This window comes from Rhinichthys klamathensis, unplaced genomic scaffold, assembly GCF_029890125.1.
Source record: "Rhinichthys klamathensis goyatoka isolate OS25496 unplaced genomic scaffold, OSU_Roscu_1.1 h1tg000261l_1, whole genome shotgun sequence".
Lineage (NCBI taxonomy): Eukaryota > Metazoa > Chordata > Actinopteri > Cypriniformes > Leuciscidae > Rhinichthys > Rhinichthys klamathensis.
This window is the reverse complement of record NW_026606782.1, coordinates 1,390,848-1,403,375: the sequence shown is the minus strand read 5'-3', so window position 1 is coordinate 1,403,375 and position 12,528 is coordinate 1,390,848. Positions and strand designations below refer to the sequence as shown.

Below are 12,528 nucleotides of genomic sequence, written 5' to 3'. Positions count from 1 at the left end.
TACGGTTAGCAGTTTTCAACTTTCGTTGAAATTACTTAAACATCTTAAAAATTTAAGGCTGCAACTTTTTTTTACAGTGTGTACGCTCTCAAAAGCACTACAACTTTAAACTGCAGAAACAACTTTTAGACATTAATAATAATAATAATAATAATAATTGTATAGCATTTTATAGGCTATTTTTATATTATTATTATATTTCCACTGTAAGTGGCTAACTACTTCTACAAGCAATTTACAGAAATGTACACTACGCCCTAGTGGTTAAAGAGTTTATTGAGCTCATTCATATTTTGTATTTTAGAAGAAATACAATTTTATATATGACTGGAAAAGTTGCACAGGTATAAAGAAGAAGCTTTAGAATGGCGGCTGGTGATGAACTAGGCCTATAGTTAAAGGAAAAAGAAGAAGAAGAAGAAGAAGAAGAAGAAGAAGAAGAAGAAGAAGAAGAAGAAGAAGAAGAAGAAGAAGAAGAAGAAGAAGAAGAAGAAGAAAACAATGCATTATTTCCATGTATTATGAATTAAATCAAGGAACACGCTCATTTGCCTTAATTTCGAGCAATAAGATGAATAGGTAACCTAGAGCAGGTATAAGTCACACAGCTGATTTAACGATGACGTAAGAGTTCCTAACAGCAACCTGGGGCTGCCTCTGAGTGACGTCAGCGACTAAACAACAACAAAATAAATATCAGCTGGCAGTGCGCGTGAGGAGCGGGGAGCGGGCTCGCGGTCGTTTGCTATGGCTAATCAGGGTGGATGCGACAGCCCGGATGCTTCAGAGGTGGAGCCGGTGGGCAAGAGCGCCGGCGGCGAGACTTCTTCCAGACCACTCAACTCAGGTGGAGGAGAGATGGCGGAGAAAGAGGAAGAGCAACCTTCCGGAGTCCGACACCCTGCAGGCAATTATCCGTGTCGAATATCAAAGCTGATTAACTGGAAAAGACCATTATGGACTTCCGCTTTCTTCGTAACTACAAATATAGCGTTTTGGTGAGGCACATGACGCAGCGTATTTTCATCATTCACATAGGCTATTTTTATTATATCACTTGAATACAGACTGCATGCATGCAAATATCGCATATTCTGATTTAAGACATCATGATGTTGGAGTTTAAAAAAAAGGTGCATTAATAAATATGGGTCAGTCTTTATCGCTTTCCAATGCACTATATTTAATCGAATTAAATCAGCAGTCCTAACAATGTTTTTGCTTAAGGCATTCTCCCTTGACCAGTTTCTCTGTATCTGTGTTTGCAATGAACTTGGCTACAGTTGCATTGCTGTAAGTAGCTAACAGTGCCCGTATTTTAGGCCTATCTTTTGTGCAATTGTTTCCTTTGCATAACATAAATAAAAATGAAAAACTTTTAAAATTTCAATTCAAAATTGCATTTGCATTTCCCTGCATGTACAAAAGCTGTCAATGCATACATTGCTTACATTAGATTTAAAGAAATCTTGTTGTGGAATGTGGATAAATAGCCTAGTGTATTTGGGTTAACATGACTTTATAAGTAGTAATTTGGTGTTCCTTATGGAATTAGTTTCACCTTCAAAGCACATGATTTTACATAAGAGACTTGTAAACAGAAATAATAACACGAGTGTGTACTGTGTACTATAATTGTTTAATGTTAGATTAACATTATAATTGTTTAACTTTAAAGGTATGATGACAAATATTAGATTTAGATCATCTCACAGCATTTATCTTTAAAAAAACAAGCACTATACACATACGTGATAGTTAGATATCTGTTGACTATAGCAGTGCATGTGTTTATAGATAGGAAACCTGTTTCTGTTTATTTTTCCATGCAGGTTTGTTTCCCTCAGTCCCTGTCGAATGTTCAGCCTTATCTCCATGTGTGTAGCTCTCTTAGTGATGATACAGCTAATGAGAGATGTGGCTCTTTCCAGATCAAGAGGTGTGGGTTTGTTTCTTCCCATAATGCTCTAACTTGTCACTTTACTCATAGGAATGGAAGCAAAATTCGACTGATGTTTATTTTTCTTCTTTATAGGAGCTGCTCTATGGAAGAGTATGACAAGCAGGTAAAGTTAGAGCATGCACACCTATAAATCAGCTAAAGAACGAGTTTCAAATTCTGACCTAATATACACAACTGTTCAAAGTTTTTCAATGTTTTTGAAAAAAGTCTCCTACACTCACCGTGGCTGCCTTTATTTGGTCAAAAATACAGTAAAAACAGAAATATTGCGAAATAGTATTATAAGTTAAAATAGCTGTTTTCTATTTTAATATATTTAAAAATAAAATTTCATATTTTTATTCCTGTAAAAGCCAAAGCTGAATTGTATGATCAATGTTGAAAAGCGTTATATTTATATTCTTCTGGAAACCCTGATACACATTTTCAGGATGTGTAATATGTACAGGATTCCTTCGAACAGAATGTTCAAAACAACAGCCTTTATTTTAAATTAATTTTGTAAGATTATAAATAACTTGATCAATTTAATGTGTCCTGAATATAAGTATTAATTAATTTTTTTGGTAACACATTACAATAAGGTTTAATTAGTTAACATGAACTAATAATGAACTGTCCTTCTACAGCATTTATTAATCTGTGTTAATTTCAACATTTACTAATACATTATTAAAATCAAAAGTTGTATTTGTTAACATTAGTTAATGCATTGTGAACTAACATGAACAAACAATGAACAGCTATATTTTTATTAACCTCTTTTTTTTTTAAATACTAACCCTAAACTTTTGAACCTCAGTGTACATAGTTTTTAGATTAACTATTAACTTGCATCTGAAATGGCACAAATGCACAAATTGGAGTGCATGTACAAGGTGTTTTTAAAAATGCCCCATTCATCAGCTACAGTCCAGCCTGTAACCACTAGAGGGTGTCCTATGACTCTTATTGGCATTATTGATGACATACAGCAATCCATTTAGCCTGTCATGTGAGCTTAGAAATGTCAGTGATATCCAGCGCTGTTGTGTGATCAAGACTTATTAAGAAATCTAACAAAGTACTCCTGACCCACTCGAAACGTAGCAACGCTCGACACTGTTGACCTTTTTCATATATGAGTTAGTTTGAAGAGTGTGCAAGTCAACAAACATTATGTACCGTAATCAATATTTTCATCAAATCTTTGCATATGAGAACATTGAAAAGTCAGCCTAAATTTGTTAAAGTGTTGGATTAGTGGAAGGCTTGATGAATTTATCCAATACTGCTTATCATTGGCCTTCGGCTTTCCATTATTTTAATCCGGGTTGCGCCATGCTGTACTCTGACCGGACTTGCTCTGTCATTGTTTGCATGCTTATGGTGAAAACAAATGCAATGGCACCATTGTGCTCCAGCGGGTGAGATGCCAGTGCAGTAATCATCAGTGTGGTGTTTATGTGAGGCGGGCCTCATTAAAACCTCGAGTACTTGACCAACAGCTGCTGGATTGCCTCAGCTTGTTCATTTCTGCCGGCTGCTGTTGATTTGAGTTCTGTTTCAACAGTTGCCTTCGCCCAGATCTTCACACTGATCTCTATATAGCTATATAGCCCCCAATAGCTATGGGATCAAAGCGCTTTATGTTGTGCTTCTGCTCTACTTTATGTATTTCTGTAAGAATTGATATGATCAATAAGTCATGACAAAATGTTTTTCAATTACTTTAACTCATCAAAATAACTTAACCTATTACAAACTCATTAAGTTATGCAACTTGGCAAGATTTTTAAAAAAGTTAGTTGAAATGACAGGCCAAATTGATACTTCAAAATTTAAGGCAGCAATTAGGGGGAACATTTTTACAGTGATGCATTTTCATAGACGTTAACGTGACATTTAAAGTGTGATGATTGTATTTTCACATTAAGAGCTTTAAGAAAAGTCTGTTATTTTTTGTCTTTTTATATTCCAACAGAAGTTTAGTAATATGAATTTAGTTACTTTTTGTTGTTGTTGCTATATTTTCACAGTGCAATAATTTGTACTAATATTTGTCATCTTCAGCTTTGTTTATCTGTATTGTGACGTATGCTCTAGTGCGGGTTGTTTTGTCCAGTGGTAGCACATGTCATGTTGTGAAACTTGAGTTTATGTTTCAGACTTTTGCGTGCCTGTGCGTGGCAAGTTGAGTAGAATGACACAGCCATTTGTGCATCCGGGAGTGATGGTAATCCTTTCTTGCATTTCCTCACCATTCTTATTGGGAGGAAATTGGAGTGTCCTAACCAATAAGCCAATCACATCACAGTATACTAACTAAAAAAGGGTGTGGTTAGAGACTCAGCTGCCCATTGGAGGAAGACGGTTATGAAGTGATGGTTACATTACTGTTATTAGCTGTTTGCTGACCAGTCACGTTGCTTTCATCACAGTCAAATGACCAACTAATAATAAGATCAATAAAGAAGTGATATGAATAATAAAAAAAGACTGTTACTATCTGTATATACAGGGGAGACAGGGCAAGTTTTTTACACTCCATTGAATATTTCTCTGGGAATGTTCATTTTTGAATTTTTGTACATACTGTATATTTTGAAGTCTTACAAAAAATTTTTTTTTGAACATATCCACCATTATTTACCATTATTTAAAAAGCTGGCCTGGTGGAACACAGCCTATTATAGGCTTTTCAGCAACAACAAAAAAAGTTATGAAAAGATGAAATGGCAAATGTTAAATGTACAAAGTTTTTGGCCAATAAATATTTTAATTAATAAATTGTATACCTTTCAAACACATGTGAATAATAGAAAGAGAGAAAAAAAAAAACATGACAACTTGCCCCAAATGGACATTTGTTAAAATTTCATTTTATACCATTTAAAACACATGTAAATAATGAACAAAAACAATAAAAGTGTGACCACCTGCCCCAAATGAATATTTATAGGGAAATATAATTAATTAATCAATTGTATAATTTTATACCAGTATATAGTATTTACATAACATGTAGTTCTATATTAATTTTCAATATAATTAATTCATAAATAAGATGATCATAAATCAATGGGAAGAACATATAGTTTTTGTGACGTCAAGAAGTAGCTTTCCAGTAAAAATGATACCCATGTACCTGTATGGAGATCATTTTTCAGTGTCATTCAAAATACTCTTTAGATGGTCTCATTCTGTGAAGAGGGGGTATTAAGGGGGTATTATGTGCAGTGTTTGTACATGTGTGTGTGTGTGTGTGTTCATGCCCCAGCGTTGTCTGGATGATGCCTGCTTGTGGAATGCTATGTCACTCTGGTATTTTTAGACCTGACTGGTTGAAATAGTGAAGCTCAGGCCTTGATCAACATAAACACTAGCTTGTGTGGCTTCATGCGACACTTCATTTGTGACTCTGTCTGAACTCTGGAACTTATCACTGACACACTCATCTTCTGACTTACCTTCTGAAGGCTTTTCATGTTGAAACCTAGAGCTTTTGAAATGACTGCTGAAGACCATGGATCAGCATTGAGGTAAAAAAAAAAAACTGTTTTGAAGAAACTGGTACAAACTAGACAGAGTGGTTGTTAACTTTGAATACTAAGCATTAGTGTTATGTGCATTATACTTGCTAGTCTTGTATATCTCTGATAACTTGAACAATATAGTTTGTCTTTTTTTTTAAAGTGTTAGACAAAAGTAAAGTAAAAAAGTAAAGTAATACTTGTCTTTGAAGAACCTTGCTTTAATCTTACTTTCATTGCACTTAGATGTGTCATGTTTCTGATATGAGCTTCTTCCGAATTTTTATAAATGTCAGTCATCATGTATCGGATGCATCAGGGGGTTGTGCAGTCTCCATGGCGACCCTTGTTTTGGAACATTTGCTAGGGGGAATTTCATGTTGATTGTCACAAGGACTGCAGAGGTATTGATACGTGCATGTATGCCACACAGCAATGGATCCTGTCAGTCATGTGTGATGAGGTTTAAGTGGACAGACCCACAGACAGGCTTAATAGCATTGTTAAAATACTGCAATTGGCAATGCCTGTGTTTCTGCTGCCCTTATTTTACAAATTAAGAGACACTGGATTTTAACTGCCATCCCTCAGCTGTTTGTTTTGGGCTATTTTAGTGCCCTGTCACTGGGCCTGTTTGAGTGTCAGACAAGTAGCTTTCTGTGTTGTTTTAGCGATTAGCATGGGAGTCAGCTAGTCCAGCGGTTTGGTTTTCAGAATCCAGAGTCACCTGTTGTTGGCATTTGCAGAGACATAGAGGCTTTTCTACACATTTTCTTTGGGTTTAAAAGATTTAAGACTCGCTTGAGACAGCAAATGTTAACATTTTTGGTTTTCACCTATAGCAACCTATTTAGCAACATATTTACCAGTGGCAAACATGCCATGCAGTATGATTTCAAATAGTGTTAACTATCAAACACCACATGGCGTCAGTCAACAACCAGATTTCTCGAAAGATGTAACAGAAGATGTTATCTTATGAAATGTCTTCACACTTTTACAAGTGGCATGTGAGTATTAGACCTCATTGATCTCCAGTCGTCAGCTCTGGTCTGGGTTGGGCAAGCCTGAGCTGCACTTTCTCTGGCACATTGGCTTGTATCTGCCACATGGTCGATGGTGAAATGCTAATGTGAGCTCTGTTGCCTCATAGTCACATGCACCCCACGCGCCCTGTTTAATAGGAAACCTCCGGTGGGGAAACATGTCTCTGCAATGTTGGAGGTGACAGGTTTATGACCTTTTGGAGGAAACACAGCTCGAGCTGATCTGTAGGAGGCAGCCTAATTGCTTGGGTTATAGCATATTTTTGCTAACATTTGGGGTTGATCAGTTTAAAAAGTTTCGACACATTTACCTACTCTAGGTGGCGTTGTTTGGTTTGTTTTGGTCATGGGAAATATAGAGCGTCAGCTGTGAGGGGACAAGAGTAAGGGCGCATAACCAGAGATTAAAGGCATTAAAGGGGTCATCAGATGCTAAATTTACTTTTATATGGTGTTTGCATATAAATGTGTCTTTGCAGTGTGTGGACACAACCACCCTACAATGAAAAAAATCCATTCACTCCTTTTTCTTTTTTTTTTTTATCCTCAAAAAGCCTAAACACTCTCAATAATCAAGCCGTTTGGATTTTCTGAGCAATATGATGTCATGTTGCTCATGCTCCGCCCACGACCACTGACGGACTGTCCTGTATTAGCATATTTCCGCCCTCAGCCATTTGTATACTGTCCGCCAAGGCTGCACTTTAAGTGTCTTGTGTCGACACACCCCACGGAAGAGAGGGGTGGGGTGAGCAGTTGCTCATTATCATTTAAAGAGACATGCACTGTGTTGATAGACTCTTATCTAGTTCCAAGAAATTCTCAGATGACCCGTTCTAAAAGTCATACTAATTCATTGAAAGCCAAATGTTTGACCAAAGAAATATTTGCTAGACTTTTTACCAGATGTTATTATTAGCTTTAAAGAATTTAAACCAACTCACCATAGGCTACCTGTAAACTTTCTATATAACGTCAAATGTGATTTAATGTCATCAAAGAGTCTAACTTTGACCCCAGCGGACTCAAAGAATCATTAATGTGTAAATAGTCATTTTTATGTGATTAATGATATGTTTGTTAATGTAAGCTGTCAGTTAAGGACCCATAAATCCATTAATATGTAATCATATATTTTTAGAAAATCAGAATCTATGAATGGCAACATAAGGTGAACCCTCAAACACGCAAAGCATTTCAATGTGCAATAATTCTCTCATATATAAATCAGTTTTTTTTTCAGGTCCACTCCATTTCAGATATCTCATGAACCCATTGTAGTTAAAAGTGAGAAGAATCCTTTTGTACATATCTGCAATCATCACTCAGACTGTGAACTATTTCACACATGCAGCGTTCACTCCAATAGTGCTAGATTCTGTCTTCAAAAGCATACCGCTGAATAGCTAATGTAATCTGTTTATTAAAGACCTGATTTTGTAAAATTGAGACATGGACTGTGATCTAATCAGTGTGGAAAAACTTATTTATGTCAAAACGTATGTCATCTTTATATGTTCAGATTGTGCAGTATCACACGTTTTTCATCTGATTGAGATGACTAAGCCTTAAGGACTAAGGTTTAAATTAATCTTTATTATTATTGTTGTTATTTAATAATTTCCATCTTCCAAAACATGAATTTAAACATTCTGTATAGGCATGTCATATTACATAGTTTCAGAGGTTGAGAGGCCACTACAAATATATATATATATATATATATTTGTGTATATGTATATTGCAGTATATATGCTTAACAGAAATGCAGTGATAATGAAAAGAAATGTAAATTGTTTAAATTATTTAATGAATGAATTAAGTGCTTTGTTCAGAAAGGGTCAGACTTTACTTTTGGTTCAGCATGAATGATCATCTATGTCACTGGTCTTTTAATTGTAGCTGGGAGGTCATTGATTCTGTCCAGGATGGCAAGTCTGGATCTGAATCTCCTTTCACAGACTTCTGGACAAGCCTCAAGCTGTTCATTGAGGAGACTTCCTCTTTTAAGCAGCAGAATCCAGGCAAGGTATGGATGGATTTGAGTAGATGACACATAACACATTCTTTTTTACAACCACATCAAGATTGTATAAATGTATAAGGAAAACTGTATCATCATGTAACAAGTCTCAGTTTCTTTTACATTTTCCCCATTTTGCCTTAATTTCTTTATTTTAATGGTCTTGGTTACAGTGGTCTTATAGTAATTAATATTAATAATGTTATGATTTAATATAAAATTTAATATTTATATTTTTTATACACTCAGAAAAAAATGTTTCAAAAGCTGTAACTGGTACTTGGTCAGTACCCTTTTAAAAAGGTTCCAATATGTACCATTTAGGTACTAATATGCACTCTTTGGGTACAAAGGGTACCACCCCAGTGACAGCTTTTGTACCTGTCATTTAAAAAAAAGTAATACTTACATTTTTCAAAGTATTCCATGTAGTATAGCATGTCACATCACATGTTATATTAACTTTCCATACATATTTCATGTCTATCCATTTGCAGTGAACTGAGACATTGTGAATTTGTGTGTCATTGCAGTTCTGTCTGCTGGTGTGCAGTATGTGTTCTTTTCTGGCAATACTTGGACGTTACATTCCAGGGGTTGTTATTTCATACATCTTAGGTAAGTGGTAAGTTAGAGCTGCCTACACACACAAAAAAGACAACCAATAGTTTTTTGTCCTACCTTTTCATTTAAGTTTATGTTCAAGTGATTGTAACCATGCGTCATGGCTAAGTAGAGCGGACCCTTTCCTGGATATACCTCCAGCACACCCGAGAACATCCAACAGTCTGTTTGTCATGTGATAGTGGATTCCTAGTAATGGAACCAGGACGACATTCTCTCTCAGTCTCTGGTTTCTCTTTCTTCCTAGCAGTCAGCAGGTTCATAAACACTGGTAAGTGTGACACCTACATTAATAGTTTGTACATCTGTTTGCTGCAGTGCTGGGCATTTTTCTCTGGCCTTTGGTGTCGTCACATGAGTTTGGGATGTGGTTGGAACCAGTTCTGCAGAAACTGGACTTTGGAGTGGGCGAGTTTCTTCAGAAAATCAAGGAGAATCATGGTTAGTCTCAAATACATTCATACACAAAATGTCTTTACATTTCTGAATTTTACATTATTTCCAGTAGAGCTCGTCACCACCAGCATATGCTGCCTCACAGGCATCTTAATTAGACTTTGTTTTACTAGAAAGGCTATAGCTCTGTTTCAAAACCTATGAGCCATGTAGCCGGCATCCTAACCTTCATGGAAAATGTTATTGTTAACTAAAATTAAAAGCTATTAAAATCATTTAATTATTGTTCATTTAAATAAAGCTGAAATAAAATATAAATATTAGATTAAAATCTTAAAAAACTTGATGATAAGTTGATCATAAAATTGGTAATGTTCCCTTGGCAACTAACTAAACTAAAATAAGTTGAAGTTCTAAAATCATTAATCCTAAAACTGAAATAAAAACAAATTAAAGCTATACATATAAATATTTAACAAGAACTCAAATGACAAAATATTAATAAATACTATTATAATCGTATTTATATAATACTAATATAACGCTGTATGGAAACTCATAAGTAACCGATTTGGATCATCTCCTTGCACCACAAATATAGCACTTGTTATAATTGAGTTCAATGGAGTTTGGCATTAGCATGTTGCTAAGCTAACAGAGCATTACACTAATAAACATATAAAACATAGCACAATATGTTTGTTTTTTCAACTACATAGGAGTATTTTATTGATTCTTTTCTGTTTAAATGAAATATTTATTTCAAGTAGTGCTGTGAAATTGATTATATACATATCATATATATATACACACACACACACACAAAAAAAAAAAAAAATATATATATATATAGTATATTGACAAACTTTTATGTGATAAATCATGATTAATCGATTTGTCAGCACTAATTTAAAGTCATTTCTGAATTGCATTTATCATATTACTTCCCTGCTCCAGAGAAAAGGATACTCCAGTCACAAGCCGAGAGAGAGAGCATTGAAGCAGATCTGTCCGCACTTTTCCCCAAGGTCAGTGCACTGTCACACCCATGCTTATCATGTGCCACTGAACACTCGGAGAGTTTCATGATATGGCAACGATATAATATACATAATTATGTCCATTTCCTGTCTATGTGTGAGCTGATATTGAGAGATCTATTACAGATGGACTCCACTGTGTGCAAAGAGCTGTCTATATCAGACACAGAGGTCTCTGAAGTAACGTGGACAGACAATGGCACTTTCAACCTTTCAGAGGGAAACACACCTCAGACAGAGAACTCTGAGGGTAAGCTCTCTTATCTTTTACAGAAATGTATGAAGTAAGGAACAATTGACGACGGGCCGTCAAATTATTCGAAAAATTAAGCACACCCAATGTGGTGAAGCGCAGTGGCCGTTACACCTCGGGTGTGCACCCGGACCCGGAGTCAATTATTCCGCTTATACTACCGTTACTACACCTCAAAACATTGTTCAGATTATGTATTTCAAGACATTTGTCTTAAAAACAGGTCCGGAAGAAGGCTGTGTTGCCGAAACGCGTAGATCTACTTTTAACTGGTTTTAATGATTTAGCCCAGTTCATTAAAGGCTGTTAACTTTACCACGTGAGTGCCTTGGAGTATTTCGTCGACATAATTTGATGTTTACCTCCAGTTCATCCAATGACCACCAGTGCTTATGTAAAGGCACCCGTGTAGCACTCTCTGCGTCTGTTTTCTGAAAAAAAAAAAATACAATATACTTCAAAAAATAATAAAATACAGTTATGTTAACTTATTAAATTATTAATAAATTATTATTAATAAAATGTAAGCCAGACCTCTAGTTTAGAAAGTCATTCTTCATGTGTTATAGCTGGTCTTTTAAGTATTATCTATTATACTGGTCTAATGAAATTATAACAATTTAATAGAATTTTGAATAGAATCACATTTAACTATGTTTTCGAGACGTTGAATATTGGATATTACACAAATTATGTTCCAGTGAATACATGCAAATTTCGATTTCAGCCTTGAGTTTTTCAAAATGTGATTGTTTTCTATATTATTTATTTGCTGTATTTCATACAGATTCAGACCCGCGAAGTGACGAGGAAGTCTTCGCCGGTGGACTACCAGAGTTTCCCTCCATGGACAATGGCTTGGTGACAAACGGAGAGGACGATGAAGACCTGAGCATTGGAATGCCCACCCCTCCAGCCCATCCCAGCAGGGTTGGGTCCACACAGTCAGAGGAAGAACCTGTGGTCCAGGCCCTGGAGGTTGTGCAGAGGCTGGCTGGAGAGGTAATTACGGCAGCTGTCACCGCGGCCATGCAGGAACGCCTGGAGGCGGCGGTAGCGCCTGCGCTGGTCCAGGCCCTGGAGGAGGAGTCAGACAGCGAGGCAGAGGACTTTGAGTTGTTGGACCAATCAGAGCTGGAACAGCTGGAAGGTGAACTGGGGCTGGACCAGGCGAGCCGTGCAGATCCGTCTAAACCTAGCCAACCTTCTTCAGGCTTACTGTCCAAACTACTGGGGCGCCACTGATCTTATTCAGAGGGGCGTCCGCTTCCCTCTGTGATGGGATGTGGGTGGGAGGATAAATGTCGGGTTTACAGGGCAAGGTCCAGAGTGATGAATGTATTCCATTGTTTAACTTTGCTGGCGTGATTCAGTTGTTTTGCTAAACAAAGTCAATCTTTGGAAGGGAGGTTAATTGTGTATTTCACGGGGAATGCGATAGTGGCTGGTTTTGGCGTAGCTCCATCTCAGTTGGTCATTTGAGGAAATTATTTTCACAATGTTTCCTGTCAACTTCCAACCCGCCAATGACCAGAGGGTTATGGACCAGAGTAATGTCATTAGTTTAGCTGTTAAAAGGCTGGTAGATGCAGGATACTCCATAATTTGCTGCCAAATATTTGTCTCTATTCAACTTAAAACGCTTCATGGCCAAAAAGAAAGGGCCTCCCA

The 12,528-nt window shown here is 36.4% G+C and overlaps 1 protein-coding gene across 1 annotated transcript; it reads left to right on the top strand.

Moving 5' to 3' along the window:
• The first annotated feature begins 732 nt into the window (after positions 1 to 732).
• On the top strand, positions 733 to 12,188 carry retreg1 (reticulophagy regulator 1). Its single transcript, XM_056267560.1, has 9 exons — positions 733 to 998; positions 1,833 to 1,939; positions 2,036 to 2,066; positions 8,424 to 8,550; positions 9,078 to 9,162; positions 9,487 to 9,609; positions 10,522 to 10,592; positions 10,731 to 10,854; positions 11,645 to 12,188. The coding sequence occupies exons 1-9, from the start codon at positions 748 to 750 to the stop codon at positions 12,100 to 12,102; spliced, it is 1,377 nt and encodes a 458-aa protein (XP_056123535.1). The 5' UTR covers positions 733 to 747; the 3' UTR covers positions 12,103 to 12,188.
• Positions 12,189 to 12,528: the final 340 nt, after the last annotated feature.